Genomic DNA, 20329 nt, shown 5'->3' on the forward strand with positions numbered 1-20329 from the left:
GACTGGTTCATGTCGGAGCTTAACACTGGAAACCTGCACTACAAACAATCACCCTGTAAAAAAGACCAGTTATCTTGCATGCTTGAACATGTTAACGAACAGCTCTGACATGACCCCAGCACACAAAATGTCTTCCTCTGTTCTGATATTTGAGACAGAAAATTTAAATGCGAATGAATGCAAATCAATTAAAAAAAACATATATATGAAAGCTGGAATTACAAAGCTCTGATTTCTTTGACAATAGTTAAAATCTTAGCTATCAATTTGACAACCAAATTATACTCATCACAGGTGCCAGATCTGCTGTGACCGTGGTTAGGTGACTGTGTATGGTATGTGGTGTATGATGTGCTGATGCAGTGAGCAACGCTGGTAGCACCAGAGCAGATGGCTAGGATCAGTTATATTTATACTGTATTGTACCAGTGATAATGGAGACCTGTTAAGGATGACAACTACAGGTAATACCAGGGATCACCAGAATTACCCGGAGATTACCTGTGTCAGTATAAACTGGTTACCACATAGCACCAGCACTTACAGCATCTCAATCCTGTTTATTGTGGATTCATACAGGCTGTATTCATTGCAATGAGTTAAAATACAATTTCAAGATGGCTGTCAAGCTTATCAACTGTTTCGAGACATTTCTTCAGGTTGGTAAGTATGAAATGTAGAAAGGTCCATACAGCACAGCCAGTGGAGTAGTTGAGCTGATGTTGCTGGTTAAACTGGTCGTGCTATATGAACCTTTCTACACCACTTACCAACTGTTGCCATTGTCCTAGGTCCTTATCACTGGTAAAACAAGCATTTAGGATTTATTGTAGACTTTGTGTTATTCTTCTGATCAGTGGGATAAAAACATGCATACATATAAATATATACATTCAACAATAACTTCATGATATATAATGCAAATTCAATTTTCATGAATAAAAAACAAAGTACAATGTATTATATATATTGCGAGGCTAATGTCAAAATTAGATAACACTATACATGTATATTAATAAAGAATTAAACAACTATGAATTATTCATATATTCAAGCATAATTTTCATCTTTTTATACCCGAAATTTTGACACAGCCATTATATCCAATAGCAAATTATTCATACATATATCCAATATAACAAATATCAAACACATTTCAATTAAAACAAACAACTCTCAATCTTAAACCATTTTAGCAAATACAAAGCCACATGCATGAATTTAGCTCTTGATGATCTGTCAGTAATATTTAAAACGAAATCATTTTTAAATCAAAAACTGCTTAGAAAGACTTTAAACTGACAACATTGAAGTACAAGACGGTTACATTAAAACCACTCCCCACTTAATACAACTCGACACATACACAGTATCATTACAAGGAAACACATGTCTCATCAATTAAGAAATAGTCTATCCTTATCAAATATGGCATTTGAATATTTTTATCTCTAAGTCAGTGTGACCCAAAAATACTTGAGTTATAAAGTATAATTTTCTATCTCTTTATTATTAAAAAAATGAATACATGTACATAACTATAAACTAGAATAAAGTGAGATTATTTTATGTAAATACATGACTAAAGACTAGAAAGGTACTACCCGATCAGACTGATATGATATAGGCTGGGAGCTCCTTAATCCAGAACAAAATAACAGCAGTTATAGCAGAAGTAAAAAGTGGACTAAAAATTATAAATGACGGTGATGAGTCCCACATTTATTAAGGAAAATTCCAATTTCTTGATCTGGTTTTTTGTTTAATAAATGTACTTGGATTGCTTTCATTTTCTGTAATAAGGATGTTCCCATATAAAAAACTACCGGTATAAAAAATTCTTCAAAACTACAGAGAAAAATCCCTTTTATCTACATGTATAATAGTGCACTTGAAATCTGCAGAGAAGATCTGTCTGACCTACACGTCAATGCAGTAGATTCTAATGTACCACTACCCCTCCTATAGTGAACACAAAGGATATTACCAAGGTCTATATGAAGTTGGAAGTACATAATGATAGTGTCCTCATATAACACCAGTACAAGTGACTGTATAACACTCCTATAGCTACAACCATCTTCCTCAGAAACAAGAAATCCTCCAAGACAATACTTATCTCACCATTACATGCAGAGCAAGTGTCCTCGATGGTGATAGCAAATAGAAATCTCTTATGGACAGAGTAGAGATTGAAAGCAAACAGGAGAGGTAGACCAGTCAGGCTATAGTAGACCAGTCAGGCTATAGTAGACCAGTCAGGCTATAGTACACCAGTCAGGCTATAGTACACCAGTCAGGCTATAGTACACCCACATGGATGGTGCCAACAATAGTCAACGCCTACAACTTGGTGCGGTGAGGGTATAGGGTGCTGATGCAATGGCGTGAGACAGGGTGCTGACTTAGCCCAGGTTGGCAATTTACACAAGGTACGATAAGTTTAATAGTCCTTCACTTTGAATCATAAAAAAATCTACATTTTTCAGAAGCTTGAAAATGTTCATGTGGAGACTGCAAGTCCTTAAATACTTTCGCAGTTTGTTTCTATTACTTAAAAAATCATTAACATAAAAACGGTGTGATTACAGTGTGTAAAATAAAATATTAGCTAACTCATTGCTGATATGTTGATTACGTATAAACAGCAAGAGGTATCTGATGTAACATGCTAACTGCAAAATCAATAATCTAATCTATTCCTAAATATCACATCAGCAAATGTTGAAACTTAGACTTGAAAGTATACTATTTAAAATGTCCCATAACAGCGAGTTGAATCTCTGAGAATATATATATAGCATCAATATTTGATGACAGAAACTAAAATCGACAAAGCATTTCCTGGTTAATTGAAGAAAAGGTTTGCATGATTAGGTTAGAAACAAGACATCTAGGAGCTATGGAGAAGCCAGAAACTGTCGTCACCACAAGTATAGTTGCCATGACAACAATTTACATATGTTTGTCTTACTTCCGCCTTAGCTCTCTAGTTTCGACCTCTGTTAACATTTTATCACTTGTTGATGTACGCAGAGTTCGGTTGAGCTCCTCTTTAGCATCCTGTAACCTGTTGAAAGTAGGAGAGAAACAAATATTCAAATTAACACAGGACAACAATAAATATATACAATTAGGTGCTTACTTTCTCCTCAATTCCTGTACTTCTGTTTCAAGGAACATCTTGTCACTTTGTGAAGAACGCATACTGCGATTAATCTCATTCTTTGCATCCAAAAGCCTGAAAAATCAGCATAATTAGGTCAAGAACAGATCTCCCTGATAATCCACCTTGTACGTTTTGCTTACAGATCCCCTGATAATCCACCTTGTACATTTTGCTTACAGATCTCCCTGATAATCCACCTTGTACATTTTGCTTACATATCTCCCTGATAATCCACCTTGTACATTTTGCTTACAGATCCCCTGATAATCCACCTTGTATGTTTTGCTTACAGATCCCCTGATAATCCACATTGTACGTTTTGCTTACAGATCCCCTGATAATCCACCTTGTACGTTTTGCTTACAGATCTCCCAGATAATCCACCTTGTACGTTTTGCTTACAGATCTCCCTGATAATCCACCTTGTACGTTAGCTTACAGATCCCCTGATAATCCACCTTGTACGTTTTGCTTACAGATCTCCCAGATAATCCACCTTGTACGTTAGCTTACAGATCTCCTGATAATCCACCTTGTACGTTTTGCTTACAGATCTCCCTGATAATCCACCTTGTATGTTTTGTTTACAGATCTCCCTGATAATCCACCTTGTACGTTTTGCTTACAGATCTCCCTGATTATCCACCTTGTACGTTTTGCTTACAGATCCCCTGATAATCCACCTTGTACGTTTTGCTTACAGATCCCCTGATTATCCACCTTGTACGTTTTGCTTACAATTCCTCAATTGTGACTCCCAAAATTGCCGTGTATGACTATCTCCTTGCCTCTGTCCATGGGATCACCCACAATGAACTTCAAAGGTCCGTTTTTTGTATTTAAGAACTATTTATTGACTATAGCCTATCTAACATTGGCTCAATCCTTTGTCTTGCACCCCTTCCTCACCCTCTCTACTGCAAGTAATGACTACATTTACAACTTTACACGTGGAGCCCCATCCATTCTCCTATCTAGTATATAAATCATGTGTGAAGCTATCAGATGTACCAATCATAAGTCAACCGTTACCATTTAATCACAGAAATTTACTCCCCAGTCACCATTTAGACTCTTCACTGATGTGATGAAACCTAAGTCAACCCCTTGTCATCCATTCCTAGAAATGTCACTCACTCATCCTTGACATCCTGTAGCTCCGCCTTCTTATCATCTAGATCTCCTTCCAAGTCCTGTAATGATTTCTCGTACATATCCTGGAGCTCGTCCAGCTCCCTATTTTTGCCAGCAGCCTCGGCGAGGACAGACAGACTGGCATCGGCAGTCATAGCTCCTCCAGTGGTGAAGAAGTTACCTCCGAGGAAGGGAAGGAGGCGGGACTTAATGATGGCTGACCCACCGTACATACCACCTGTAACAAACGTTTATATGATCACTGATCATACTTCTTAGAACATTCAAGTAAATGATTCCTGTGCTGTCATCGAACTCTAAATGTTGACTTATTAGATCTTGAAAATCAAAAATCCATCGTTGTATGTTATTAATTTCTATGTTATTTAACCAGGTTGAGCATAACAAATAAAGACCTGATCAAGAATTGTTTCATTTCAGCCTTGGTGAACCAATATTTGACCTAGTTTATTTAGTCACATGTAAACCTCATCAACATTGATAGTTGCATAATAAGCTACGGCTTTGTATTACATATATGCACTGTTAGAAGGTACTGTTTTAGTTTGTGACAACTGTCACCTGTGTAGCAGGTATCAGGTATAATATTTCAGAATTATATTTCATCTCTATTGAAGTCATATAATATGCTAGAAAAGGATGTGTACATTGTAATTGACCTCAATTTCTTTTCCATGAAAGTGGGAGGCATAACAATTCTCAGCTTTCTTAGGATCAAGTGATGAAATCAATTTAGGTTTTAGCTAAGTGACCTGTGAAATAAAGTTAAGTCTCTCCTTGCAGCTAGCACTGAGGTTTTGCATAGTGAAGCCAATGCTAAAAAACCAGACTTGACAATTGTGTAATTGAGCTATGAAATAAAGTTTGACACTTGTACTCAATTTGCAGCTTAAATAAAGATAAACACTTCATTTCATTTGATGTCAGTACTTCATATACAATGCAACAAAATTAGCACACAATAATTAAAGTCTTAAAAGAACTAACAAGATCAGTAGATTTATGGAGAAGGAGTGTATCTGTAAGACAAGCTTCAGTGTCTAACTCTGTTTGGATTGATAAGTTGGAGTTCATAGCCCAGTGAACCAGATCATGTAAGTAGAATACACACCCCATATTGTACACTGATACACACAATGTACTATAGTTAACATCAAACTGTAAATTCAATTGCCTCATTTTATTTGCTCCGTTCCGAAACGGTGATTTGGGTGACCTTTAGCATGAATTAGTTATTGTCAATTGTAGATTCCATTAGAGTATTGATTGTTCTGGATGAGTGTAACGGTGTTACCAGTATTTACCACTATTGTGTAGGATCTCTGCGTGCTGTGATAGCACACTAAAGGCTGTATTCCACATTTGTAAAGAAAATATTTAAACAATTTTGTGTTTCACATTGCATTCACAAAATCAGTATATAATAAACCAAAAAAAATAGCTTATATTTCCTTGTTTGTCAACATGATCTTTGTCTTGTAAACTTTTAACATGTTCCATTGTTAGTTACTACAGGAACATTACAAAGACCTTTTGTTAATGTAAAATGGAGGTCATTTCAGGACCTAAATCATTGAAGTTTTTATATTTACTGTTCTATCTAGAAGACAGAAATCTCATCAAAAATCATTTCCCTGTAGTTAAGATACACAGATCTGTCTCCTGACCTACTGACAGGGACAATACTGATTTCTCCCCTTATTCCCCCATATTGATAATAAGTTGAACAAACAGTTTTGTCACACTGCAAAAGTAAATCTGAGGAATTCCTTTGGTTTATCACTCAGCTATGATTCTCTATATTGCAATCCGATGCAGATAAATACATGCACAGTGAATATAAAGACAAGGGGAGATAACTACCACCAAGTGTTAGTATGCGGCAACAACACACATGGCACTTAAAAGGTGTTCCTATTACTGCTGGTTATTTTAGTTTACTTCCATTAGTTACCTTTTACAGTATGACAACTAAAGTCTAACATACATAAATGTGAACGATAAGGAAATTTTACTTGAGTGTAGACTATCATTTTACTTGAGTGTAGACTATCATTTTACTTGAGTGTAGACTATCATTTTACTTGAGTGTAGACTATCATTTTACTTGAGTGTAGACTATCTTACCTTCTGCACATCTACATAAATTAATGATCGATTGACTCGTTTTTTTCTCTCCTTTAAATTATCTTATAAACTGAGGTAGAAACTAAACTTTATTTGAAAAGCTGGATGTCTATGGTACTCTCCATTCTATAATGTTTTGTCAGCTGATTAAGACATCATTCCATTTTTAATGTCATGTAATAACTAAAATGTGTAGAAATCTTAAAGACAGTGAAATTCTTCACTGTATCCAACATGACTGCTGTCGTCCTAGGAATACCTCTACCCTACACACACTAGATGTTCTGGGAGCAGAGGTAGGAGGACATGTGTTAAGAGACTATCACACATATAGACGTACCAGCCACGGCAGTGACACTGAGGACATGTTAGAGAGTATCACACATACAGACGTACCAGCCACGGCAGTGACACTGAGGACGTGTTAGAGACTATCACACATATAGACATACCAGCCTCGGCAGTGACACTGAGGACGTGTTAGAGACTACCACACATATAGACGTACCAGCCACGGCAGTGACACTGAGGACATGTTAGAGAGTACCACACATATAGACATACCATTCACGGCAGTGACACTGAGGACATGTTAGAGACTATCACACATATAGACATACCAGCCTCTGCAGTGACACTGAGGACATGTTAGAGAGTACCACCCATATAGACATACCAGCCTCGGCAGTGACACTGAGGACATGTTAGAGAGTATCACACATATAGACATACCAGCCTCGGCAGTGACACTGAGGACATGTTAGAGAGTATCACACATATAGACATACCAGCCTCGGCAGTGACACTGAGGACATGTTAGAGAGTATCACACATATAGACATACCAGCCTCGGCAGTGACACTGAGGACATGTTAGAGAGTATCACACATATAGACATACCAGCCTCGGCAGTGACACTGAGGACATGTTAGAGAGTATCACACATATAGACATACCAGCCTCGGCAGTGACACTGAGGACATGTTAGAGAGTATCACACATATAGACATACCAGCCTCGGCAGTGACACTGAGGACATGTTAGAGAGTATCACACATATAGACATACCAGCCTCGGCAGTGACACTGAGGACATGTTAGAGAGTATCACACATATAGACATACCAGCCTCGGCAGTGACACTGAGGACATGTTAGAGAGTATCACACATATAGACATACCAGCCTCGGCAGTGACACTGAGGACATGTTAGAGAGTATCACACATATAGACATACCAGCCTCGGCAGTGACACTGAGGACATGTTAGAGAGTATCACACATATAGACATACCAGCCTCGGCAGTGACACTGAGGACATGTTAGAGAGTATCACACATATAGACATACCAGCCTCGGCAGTGACACTGAGGACATGTTAGAGAGTATCACACATATAGACATACCAGCCTCGGCAGTGACACTGAGGACATGTTAGAGAGTATCACACATATAGACATACCAGCCTCGGCAGTGACACTGAGGACATGTTAGAGAGTATCACACATATAGACATACCAGCCTCGGCAGTGACACTGAGGACATGTTAGAGAGTATCACACATATAGACATACCAGCCTCGGCAGTGACACTGAGGACATGTTAGAGAGTATCACACATATAGACATACCAGCCTCGGCAGTGACACTGAGGACATGTTAGAGAGTATCACACATATAGACATACCAGCCTCGGCAGTGACACTGAGGACATGTTAGAGAGTATCACACATATAGACATACCAGCCTCGGCAGTGACACTGAGGACATGTTAGAGAGTATCACACATATAGACATACCAGCCTCGGCAGTGACACTGAGGACATGTTAGAGAGTATCACACATATAGACGTACCAGCCTCGGCAGTGACACTGAGGAGTTTGAAGAGCTGCCCCTGGACCTTGGCGTTGAGTTCGATGATCTCACAACACCTGGCCACATTCTGATCACATGTGTTGATCTGTAAATACAAATGTAGAAAACATCTTAGTAAATCCATTGTAGATTAGTTTTCAAACCATTGTAGGTGGCCAAACTTTTAAATTAGATAACAATTAATCACATCAACTCTAAGAATTTCATATTTTACATTTCAGATACAGGTCCAACACTTCTGCTTTGAACACAACTTTTCTTTCGACCAATTATTTAAGGACAATTTTCATTTTATGCTTTCATGTACATAGGCATTGTGTATCAGGTCAATTTGTCCAAAACATCTTTGAGAATCTTTTGAGACACCAGAACTAAGAGGTCAAACTTCAAGCAAACGTCACTTAAACATATATAGGACCTCCTATACAACTACATAAGGCCTGAAATCTAGTCTTTAGAGAAGACATTAAATGATGTAATTCTGAAGCACAAATTCATTTTTTGTATCCCACCACAAAGTGGTGTGGGAGGTGTAACCTTTGTGTGTACATCTGTAAGTACATCCTGATGGGTAAGTGTTTATGTTTAGTGGTATGGGAGGTGTTACCTTTGTCTGTACATCTGTTAGTACATCCTGATGGGTAAGTGCTTATGTTTAGTGGTGTGGGAGGTGTTACCTTCGTCTGTACATCTGTCAGTACATCCTGATGGGTAAGTGTTTATGTTTAGTGGTATGGGAGGTGTAAGCTTTGTCTGTACATCTGTTAGTACATCCTGATGGGTAAGTGTTTATGTTTCGTGGTGTGGGAGGTGTAACCTTTGTCTGTACATCTGTTACTACATCCTGATGGGTAAGTGTTTATGTTTCGTGGTGTGGGAGGTGTAACCTTTGTCTGTACATCTGTTAGTACATCCTGATGTGTAAGTGTTTATGTTTAGTGGTGTGGGAGGCGTTACCTTTGTGTGTACATCTGTTAGTACATCCTGATGGGTAAGGGTTTATGTTTAGTGGTATGGGAGGTGTAAGCTTTGTCTGTACATCTGTTAGTACATCCTTATGGGTAAGTGTTTATGTTTAGTGGTGTGGGTGGTGTTACCTTTGTGTGTACATCTGTTAGTACATCCTGATGGGTAAGTGCTTATGTTTAGTGGTGTGGAAGGTGTTACCTTCGTCTGTACATCTGTCAGTACATCATGATGGGTAAGTGTTTATGTTTAGTGGTATGGGAGGTGTTACCTTTGTCTGTACATCTGTAAGTACATCCTGATGGGTAAGTGTTTATGTTTAGTGGTGTGGGAGGTGTAACCTTTGTGTGTACATCTGTTAGTACAGCCTGATGGGTAAGTGTTTATGTTTAGTGGTGTGGGAGGTGTTACCTTTGTGTGTACATCTGTTAGTACATCCTGATGGGTAAGTGTTTATGTTTAGGTATTGGCTACAGTACTACTACTAGGGCCACACAACTTCATATGCTTATGCATCTTTATGAATAGAACATGTTGCAACTTGCACAATAATTTGCAACCTTGGTCTTTGACCTTGAACTCTGTGGCCTTGATACATTTTCTAAGTTTAGGTCAGTTATGGATAAGTACCTATAGCTGAGGTTAAGAAACTTCACATGCTTAAATGCATCTTTATAAGTAGAACATGCTTAATGGTATTTTTGTGACCTTGACCTTTGACCATGACTTGTATGACCTTGGTGAAGTTTTATTGTTTACGTCAGTTATGGCCCAAGTACTCCAACTAGGGTCACACAACTTCATATGCTTATGCACTCTTTTAAATATGTTGGAATATATTTTTTGTAATTTTGACCTTTGACCTTGACCTGTGACTGTGCTTTAGTTTTTCAGGGTGTGAGCAGGGCATAGATGCCTTACAGACACATTTCTTGTATTGTAATGAACTGTGTTTTTGATATTTTTTTCAAAACAAGACATTTTTTAAAATAATTATTTAAGCATCCTGTTTGAATCAATCCATTTTTTCCTGAATTTGCTTCAGTTTTCAGATCGTGAGATTAACCTCTTTAAAAGCAAGTCTAGACAGAAAAATCAAAATCTTTTTTAAGCAGATTATATAATCACAAGCATATAATTGGACACCCACAGATCATCAAGGACGAGCAAAGTCTTCGTTATGTTGTGACACAAAGGCTCAGTCTGTTTCACTGATTTTGCCTACCTTACTGTAACAGTTTTCTCATTACACAATAGGACCTGTTGTATGTAGACGGCTGATAAGTGAAAGCTTTTCCTTTTAAAAGGCCTGTCAGACAGTTCATGGTAAAAACTTTTGTAACTTATATCCTACACAAACCTGCCTACTGATCCCTTTTGAAATTCCTGTGACATTTAAACCTGAGTAACAACCCCGTAGCTCCCGTTGAAGAGTACCTGGCCCCTACTTGTTACCTCTTAATAAGTTACAATGGAACCGTAATACCAGAGTATTAACCCTCTGTGTTTATCAAAACACACACTTATCTCAACGTAATGTCTTCCTTCCTACTGAACACATTTGCTAGTGAAAGGTTCACTTACTGAGATTTTGGAACCAAATTATTACCGGTAAAGTGAATTTCATGTGAACAGATATTTTAAGGAAGATGATTATTTTCAAAAAACAGGAGCAAAAGTATAATTGAGGAACAACCACATGACCCCTGAAAATTAAAACACAAACTGCTCTTTTGAGTTATCAAGAGAAACCTTGTCCTTCCCAATTAGCCAGTCGGATTCTATAAATGTGGCTGCAATAGCCTTTTCTCATCATGTGATTCAGAATAGTTATTTAGGTATCCAGGATTTCACTCACCAACATGACAACACTAAGTAGTGATGACAGACAATGACATAGGTGTACAGGTAAAAACATAAAAAAAACACTTGCTAAGTACCAACACTTTCTCCAAAGTTTGTAATCTCTGTTTACAAATCAGGGGCAGATTCCATAAGTTAAGAAACTAACTGGATCTACCAGAGGGTGTGTATTCAGTAGAATTGCCTGATAGACTACACAGACACAGGCATCTACGCTAGGTCCTTGTATCCATTATCTAACCCCTTAATCATTGATAAATATCTGGTGTAGATTCCGACACTCATCAATAATGCAAGACAACAGTACTAGTATTGGCTGTTTTTACACCAGAAGATTTGGAAACATCATTGACCTGATTTTCTGGTTGTACCTTATTCCACACTGGGGGGATTCTTTGCGTTTATCAGGAAATGAAACCTGTTGATATTGTCCAATCGTAACCATATCAATTACAATTTCATTCCTTAGCATGGTTTCGTTTGGACTTTTGGTGAATTGCTATCATGGTGTGTATTTGTTGAACATTAACAGAGGAGGATACACTGGTAAACTAGAATGTATTTAGCTTGGAATCCAATTGACAATATGAAGTATATAGATATAGAGCAATGAGTTAATATCTTATTTACGTATCTTACAGAACATGTTTGAACTAGCCATAAAAGTTACGTAATACTGTTGAATTAGTGATGTGAAAAAATATTATGATTAAAAAAATTCAAGTCATGTTTAAAATCACATTCTTGGACATTTCCATTCACAAATGAAGTTCTTAGCGATGTAAAGGAATGAGAAATAAGACATATAAAAACATGTCTGTTGTAAGTTTTGTCAATCTTAATTCCTGATGGCAAACCGTTTGACATCCACATCAGGCAAATCAAGTTTTTAAAGTATTTTACACAATGCACACTCCTGTGTATTTAAGTTAATCAAATTGATTTATATCATCCATAATTTGCTAATTTAGCATCACCTTTAGAGACTAAACAAATCAACAGATTACACCTAAGGATCCTCGCTACATGTTTCAGCATGTACATATATGTACCTAATTATATTTGTGTATTTTATTTTTCTCAGCTGAACGGATTACAACTTCTGAAAAATCATGCCTTTTCTAATATACCATGATACAATTATAATCTACAGGTACATGAAGTATTTCAGCATTAAATATTCTGACTACTTATACATTTGGGGACCATCATTAAATATTTTGACTTATACATTTGGGGACCATCAATTGAACCATTTTTTTGCGTAAATGAAGATTAAAGTAAAGTATTCTAAACTGATACCATCTTGATCTGTTTGTTTCGAAAAATGTATTGAAGTTGTTAACACTCGGAGGACTGAAATCAATGGAAATGACAAAAGTCATAAAGGTTTTATACGAGAGTTAACACTCGGAGGACTGAAATCAATGGAAATGACAAAAGTCATGAAGGTTTTATACGAGAGTTAACACTCGGAGGACCGAAATCAATAGAAATGACAAAAGTCATAAAGGTTTTATACGAGAGTTAACACTCGGAGGACTGAAATCAATGGAAATGACAAAAGTCATGAAGGTGTTATGCGTGAATTAGGCCATCAACATTTATATCACTTCTTAAAAATATAAAATTGATCCTGTGACATTCAGAATATTGATGATGTTTGACTTCCTTACAATTTCTAACAAGAATGACATCAATATTATTAAAATGTGTATTCTGATGTGTATGATTTGCCTGAATATTAACAGTTAGGGCTGAATGAAAAACTATGGCAGCAGAAAATCTGATTACACAGGCCCGGACTCAATAAGGATAAGACCTGGAGAGTATTTAATCAATTTACATGTTTGGAATTTACACTACGGAACCGATCAATACGCTGAGTACAATGAGAACATTTACCTAGCCTCCGTGATAAGTATTTATCTACAGCGTTCCTGTAAGCTTTACCTACTAATCTCTAAACGAATGTATACCAGGCAGATAACGGACAGATACACAGGTGAAAATTTCAAATTTTATAGCGACAATCTACCTAAGAGTGAAAACGTTTTCATCACAAAAGAATTCCATTGCACAGCAAAGAGTTGGATATTTGGCTTTTATCATATTACAATGCACAATTGATATTGGGTATGCAACATGTATTCACTGGCAAATATCACTTAAAAGTGAATTGATGACAGTAATTCACTTTAAAACACCTTTTTTGAGTAAAAAGGTGTAAAGCAAGCAATAAGAGGACTTATCAATTGTAACTTCAAGGATGAAAATAAAAGGAAAAATACAATTCAACAAAAAGTTAAATCTGTACATTTTTTTCACTTTATACATGTAAAGTTATTTACCGGAAATACAAGTATATGTACTCAAAATGAGTAATTATCATTTTACACCAAGGTTTTTACACCTTCTCTTTCAAATAGCTGCAGGTTCAATTACCTTCCTAATTTAAATTTTTAGTCTAAGGTGTGAGGAATGTCTCTCATTTTTCATGACTTTCCATTGGTATTGAATGCTAAAACCTGTATCGACGTTCAATTACATGGTGGTATCCGCCACCAGCTCCTACTGAACATAGGTAATAACTGATTATTCAAGTTGCAACAGGTTTATGTTTGAAGGTTCACCATAATTGCTTTACAGGTAAAATAAGGAGAGTTTTTAAACAATAATCTAATTATGTAAATAGAAGTTTAATAAGAAAGGCATTGTTTGTACAGTAACTTCTGCGGTCACGTTTACTGTAGCTCAGATCAGTCATGGTCTCGTAACAATGGACAGATCTCATAGCCAAGGAAGTCTGCAGGGGGTAAAATAACTATATGTACTTGTATACCTTTGTAAACCTCTAGCTACAGGTATGTTGGGGTGTGTGACCAACCATCATTACATTAAAGTTACAATATCCTAGTAATGCTTGGAATTCAGGCCTCTCTACAACTGTACTACACTCCAATTCGCCCAGCACACTGCAGTCTAAATGAATAATTATACAAAATGTAAAATTCCCAGTGGATTTAGTTAGTGACTGACTCTGCATCCTAATAGGATGTGACTGTCACGCTGCAAGCCCGCCATTTTCTCAGTTTCTATACATTACTATATTATGTACATGGATGATATGGATCTTGTCACAACTTGTCTTCAACAGCATGTGAACCTTATAGTCAGGTGTATAATTGAAAACTTGCTGAGACCTGCAGAATTCCAGTGTATTGGCGGCAAATGTATATATGTACATGTGTAGTACACCTGATCTACCATAAATATCTACATGGTTTTATCGGAGACATTCTTTGTTTGTTGACAGTTCAAGTTTCACAGATTGAAAAGACCATATACAAATCCTTCACAGTAGCCTATATATTTACACACGACAGATTGATGGGAGTGCTCCGACACATACAAAACTACTGTATAGAAGGGGTAATAAAGGTCCACCCTGGCCCACCCCAGCTCTCCTGTTGTAGTGGCCAGCCGTCCCAATACACTAACCAAACAATTGGGCCATTTACAGCGAGATCAATGTGGGATTTAGACGGTTGTAACAACTGATAAGTGACTGAAAGTTATTGACCCCAATGGCCTGTCAGACAAAGTACTGCAGTAGGTTATATATATTACTGATCACACAAGACAAATAATTATGATACACCTACCCAGATAAACTATTAAAAATAACGATTTTTTTACTCATTGAAATCAACTAGTAATCAAGTTTATAAATATTAAAAAAAAAAGTTTTTTAATATTATCTAAATGTATGCAAATAAGTACTGATTTATTTTATACAGTAAGTACTACATGTGATTATTTCCCAATTAAAACTGATATTTCTTTAATAAATACAAATAGTGTGTAGTATGATCAAAATATATTTAAAATCATGATTTTGATAAATTTGTTCATCCTTCTCTGCCAATCAATACTTAAATTCCTGCCACAGGTTGGCGTGCATGTTTGTCAGTCCTACAGCTGAACCTTTTAGCATGCCTGTACGATAACATCACCATAAAAACAGTTACAACAACAGTCAACAAATGGATTACAGATTCATTATTACACCCATAAATAGTACATGAGCATATTGATCATGTTTTATACAAAATACGGGGCAAATCAATACACAATTTTCCGGCTGTAATTTGTAGTACAGAGTTCTCCAATGACAGCCATCAGCATTTTCACCACCACTACACCATAGATACATAGCAGTATACCTCAGCTTTATAATTATATCAGAGATCCATCCATTTACAAAATGTTTTACTAGAACATAAAAGGTATAAAGCCGTTTTTCTTTTACTAACAATTTGTCAAAACTTTTAAATTCTCAGCTGGGATAAAAGGGCTGACAATAAAAAATACAATAAAACATAAATCAATAAATAAAATATCTCCTGTTTTAAAAATGATACTTCAGGTGTCGCCTTATGACGACCTCCTGCCACTGTGACCTGTGTTTGTATCATCAGATTTTATTCCATTCATACAAAAAGAGCACATCACCGATAAACAGATTCCAAAGCTCCTGATACAACTACTTAGAGCTTTAAGTCAACATTCTTGACATAGCACTTGAACAACACTACGTAGTATTTGAAGGGATATAGGCTATGTAAATTGAATATTGACGTGTGTGAGTAACGTCACTGCTCCAACACTATAACCACTAAGTCGTCTGCTGAGGGATTATAATCTTGCCCTCCAATGACCCCAGAGGCTGGTAGATAGTCTGTTCTATTGTAATGTAATGCCTCCAATTTTATTCAAAATACATTATCCAAAGCAGAAACTGCTGAGATGAACATTTATTCACTCTTTCCTCGATTATTTAAATGTCAAATGGTATTCATTCAATATCTAAAAATTTACGTAAGGTATTGTTGATAACACATTTAAATAGAATAATTAAATTCATAGCATTATAAAACCATTGTCATCCAGTTTAAAAGGCCTTGTAGACAAGAAACTAACCTTAATATCTAACGTTAATTATACATTTATGGAACATCCACTTTCCGTTTAGAACACTCTGCATGAAACTTCGATGATTTTTGAAAATGGTTCAAATTTATAGCTCAAAGATCTAAATTGTAGGAGAACTGTTTTTTCTTCGATGGCACATATTCATAAATGGAATAGAATAACACTTTGTGCACTTGATGACTGAAATATATTTGGTTATTTCTTTCATTAGAGCTGATTTTACTTTTCATTATTTTCCTGGCTTGAAGCTTACAGCTAGAAGAATTCTTAAAATAGTATGGTCTTCCACTACATACACCATGTATATTTCATTGTGTATACACTTTATGATTATAACATATACTGTATATATCATAATTCTGAAAGCTTTGAAATACAGAATTTGGTTAATCTGTCTTGGCTCATGTCCACTGTGCAAGCATGTAAAGTGTGTAGTGAACCGAAGCAATATCTGCTCCATACAACTATAGTTTAACTACTGCCAACAATAGTACTATACCTACTTATTGGATCAATGAAATTCTGAAACTGCTGATCTGCAGATCTCTGGGTCTAAATAAGACAATTCCTGGTAGAATACAGGATTATACCAGTCCTACACATCTCAAGGAGTGGACTTACGATCAAATCTATATGGATTATCTCTTGACATATACATACTCCAGTAATGTTTTGCTAGATAAAGCATGGATCAAGATGTTTACTTTTACAAAGAGGACTGTCATATACTATAGTTTATGAAAAATTATGACTAAATAAGTTTAATTATTCAAATTCACACTTTTTAAAGAACAACAAACTGTTTCAGTTTTCCTAGAGGATTCATAGAAGAAAAAGAAAATATTAATTTATAATATTTTAACAGCTGTATCAATACATAACTTATAATTATAATTTATCCTTGAAATTATATGTGTTGAATCTCTCAATTCTGAAATCTACCTAAAATGATAAAGCATGCCGTACAGTCTTATGCTGATATTTAATTTTCTGACAGTTACAAAAGTTTGATAACTTCTTTCAGAAATATTCTCTTGGAATATTAGGTTTCAGTCCACCGAGTCCGGACCAGTTTTTGCAAAGGCGGCAATAAAATCATAGCAATAATTTACACATATTATCCAATAGATACACATTATATTACTTAAGTTCTATGTAAACCAATTTAAAAATAAATGTAACGTGCACTGTCATTTTCAACAATCCCTTCGTTAAGTTTTGATACTTCACGAAATCACTCTGTCGGCCTAGCAACCGAGCCCGATCTTGACAGTTGTGGATATCATACGTGTTTATGCAAAATTTCCAATGGAAACAGGTGCAAAAATCTATTGAGACATGTAGAAATACCATAATTTCACCGTACTTACATAATAGTTTTGCAGCCATCTTTCTAACTTTTCTTGAAGCACGGTAAATGTACCGATATTCACCAAACGTCTCAAAGATTCCGCCATTTTCGACGCTTTCTATCCGGCTCTCACGACGATGTGATGACGCATGCGTGATGATAGTTTGTGTACTTCCTTTGGTAAAGTCACGTGATCACCTCACAGGTGTACGCAGGTGTGATAACGGAACTCCCTGCAAACTGTAAATAGATAACCACACTTTGACGTCAAACAGGATTTGATTAACTATGGAAGCAAACAAAATATAATTGTTTAAAATATATTTTAAATTAGCATTAAGGTATGGAAATTTCGACGATCGTAGCGTCTAACTCGTTTGAGCATTTTTTCTCGTAAAACGTACGTTGTATTTCCAGAAAGTTGACAATGCTTCAGTGGGACCATGTTTTATCTCTGATGTGGGGTTTTCTTTCGCTGTGTTATAAGATGTTGATCTAAGGTGGCTATAGCTAGCTCAGATCTGTTCCTTTTATTACCGTGACCATGAATTGTACAAAGTTATTAGAGAAAATAAACAAGAGGCCCATGGGCCTAAACGGTCACCTGTGTCCTACAGTATTTATTTTTATTGTTGAAATATGTACCAATTTGAGTACAAAATAGTTAAGTATAATGTTAACTTAAGTTTGTCAGGACCATGCTGATCATTCCTAGACCGACTTTCAGTTAAATCGGCCTATTAGAACTTGTTAGCTCACCTGCCCAGAGACGTATATAACAATATTATACGTCTCTGATCTGCCCGAAGGGCAAGTGAGCTTATGCCATGGTGCGGCGTCCGTCGTTCAACTTTTTACTTTAAACAATTTCTTTTCAGTAACCAAAAGGCCTAGGATGATGATATTTGGCCAGTAGCATGCTGGGATCAAGGGCTACCAAGTTTGTTCAAATAAATGACATTGACCGACTTTCAAGGTCACAGGGGTCAAATATGTTAAAATCTTCAAACAACTTCTTCTCAATAACTTAAAGGCACAGGGTACTGATATTGGGCCTGTAGCATGCCAGGATGAAGGGCTACCAAGTTTGTTCAACTGAATAACCTTGACCCACTTTCAAGGTCACTGGGGTCAGATGTCTTTAAAATCTTCGAACAACTTCTTCTCAATAACCAAAAGGCATAGGGTACTGAAATTCAGCCTGTAGCATGCTGGGATGAAGGACTACTAAGTTTGTTCGAATGAATGACCTTGACCAACTTTCAAGGTCACAGGGGTCTAACGACGCAAAATCTTCAAACAACTTCGTCTCAATAAGCAAAAGGGCCAGGGTACTGATATTGGGCCTCTAGCATGCTGGGATGAAGGACTATCAAGTTTGTTCAAATGAATGACCTTGACCAACTTTCAAGGTCACAGGGGTCAAATGTCGTAAAATCTTCAAGCGTTTTCTTCTCAATAAGCAAAAGGGTCAGGGTACTGAAATTGGGCCTGTAGCATGCTGGGATGAAGGACTACCATGTTAGTTCAAATGAATGACCTTGATCCACTTTCAACCTAATGTCCTTGTTCGACAATCAAGGTCACAGGCGTCATATGTTTAAATCTTTTAATAGGTTCTTATGAAATCTTAAGATTACAAGTGTTAGATTAATAACAGGTGAGCGATGCAGGCCCATTGGGCCTCTTGTTTTTAGTTTTGAAATATATTTTTCAAAATGGCGGCCGTGTCGGCCATCTTGGATTTCTGATCGACCCGAAAAATAACAACACTTTGTCAGGACCATTAGTCGATCATTCCTACAAAGTTTCAGTTCAATTGGCCCAACAGAACTTGACTTTAAGTTTGAAATAGTTTTTCAAAATGCCGGCGTGGTGGCCATATTGGATTTCTGATCAACCCGAAAAATAACAACACTTTGTCAGGACCATGAGTCGAACATTCCTACAAAGTTTCAGTTCAATCAGCCCAGCAGAACTTGACTTTAAGTTTGAAATATTTTTTCAAAATGCCAGCGTGGTGGCCATATTGGATTTCTGATCAACCCGAAAAATAACAACACTTTGTCAGGACCCGGAGTCGATCATTCCTACAAAGTTTCAGTTCAATTGGCCCAGCAGAACTTGACTTTAAGTTTGAAATAGTTTTTCAAAATGGCGGTCGTGGTGGCCATATTGGATTTCTGATCGACCCGAAAAATAACAACACTTTGTCAGGACCATGAGTCGATCATTCCTACAAAGTTTCAGTTCAATTGGCCCAGCAGAACTTGACTTTAAGTTTGAAATAGTTTTTCAAAATGGCGGTCGTGGCGGCCATACTTGATTTCTGATCGACCCGAAAAATAACAACACTTGGTCAGGGAGATATCAGTAACCTTCCCATGAAATATTAATGAAATCCCTTTGCCAGTATTTCAGTTTCAGTTCAAAATGTAAAATGTTAACGGACGACGGACGATGACGGACTTAGACGGATAGCAATAGGTCACTTGAGCTAAAGCTCAGGTGACCTAAAAACACACATTATGACATACCTGGTATATTTGAACAATGTACAACCAACTGACTTGGAGCAGCAGGATTTAAAAGATGAAATACTTAAATCCCCAATTTAGGGCATTCTAAGGGGATCTACACCCTTCCAAAGGGCCTGCACCTGGTATTAATCTCACACTTGTAACCTTAACAAGAGGCCCAAAGGGCCTGCATCTCTCACCTGGTATTAATCTCACAATTTTAACCCTAATGAGAGGCCCAAAGGGCCTGCATCTTTCACCTGGTATTAATCTCACACTTGTAACCTTAACGAGAGGCCCAAAGGGCCTGC

At 36.8% G+C, this 20329-nt stretch overlaps 1 protein-coding gene across 8 annotated transcripts in view; it reads right to left on the reverse strand.

Annotated features, from left to right (window-relative positions):
• LOC110449682 (mitochondria-eating protein-like) overlaps positions 1-17662 on the reverse strand; it is a 29916-nt gene extending 12254 nt beyond the window's left edge. For 4 of the 8 annotated variants that reach the window (XM_021496706.1, XM_021496704.1, XM_021496701.1 and 1 more), the window contains exons 1-4: positions 17519-17662; positions 8304-8409; positions 4307-4541; positions 3146-3241 (exon numbers count right to left, since the gene is read on the reverse strand). In XM_021496706.1, the coding sequence (XP_021352381.1) occupies positions 3146-3241; positions 4307-4541; positions 8304-8409; positions 17519-17605 (524 nt within the window). In that variant the 5' untranslated portion in view covers positions 17606-17662. Of the gene's footprint in view, positions 1-2974; positions 3071-3145; positions 3242-4306; positions 4542-6903; positions 6941-8303; positions 8410-17518 lie in introns of those variants that run through there. The other 4 variants (XM_021496707.1, XM_021496702.1, XM_021496700.1 and 1 more) reach the window with 2 other exon arrangements.
• Between the last annotated feature and the right edge of the window lie 2667 nt (positions 17663-20329).

The sequence above is a fragment of the Mizuhopecten yessoensis genome, unplaced genomic scaffold (assembly GCF_002113885.1).
Source record: "Mizuhopecten yessoensis strain PY_sf001 unplaced genomic scaffold, ASM211388v2 scaffold4783, whole genome shotgun sequence".
Taxonomy (NCBI): Eukaryota; Metazoa; Mollusca; class Bivalvia; order Pectinida; family Pectinidae; genus Mizuhopecten; species Mizuhopecten yessoensis.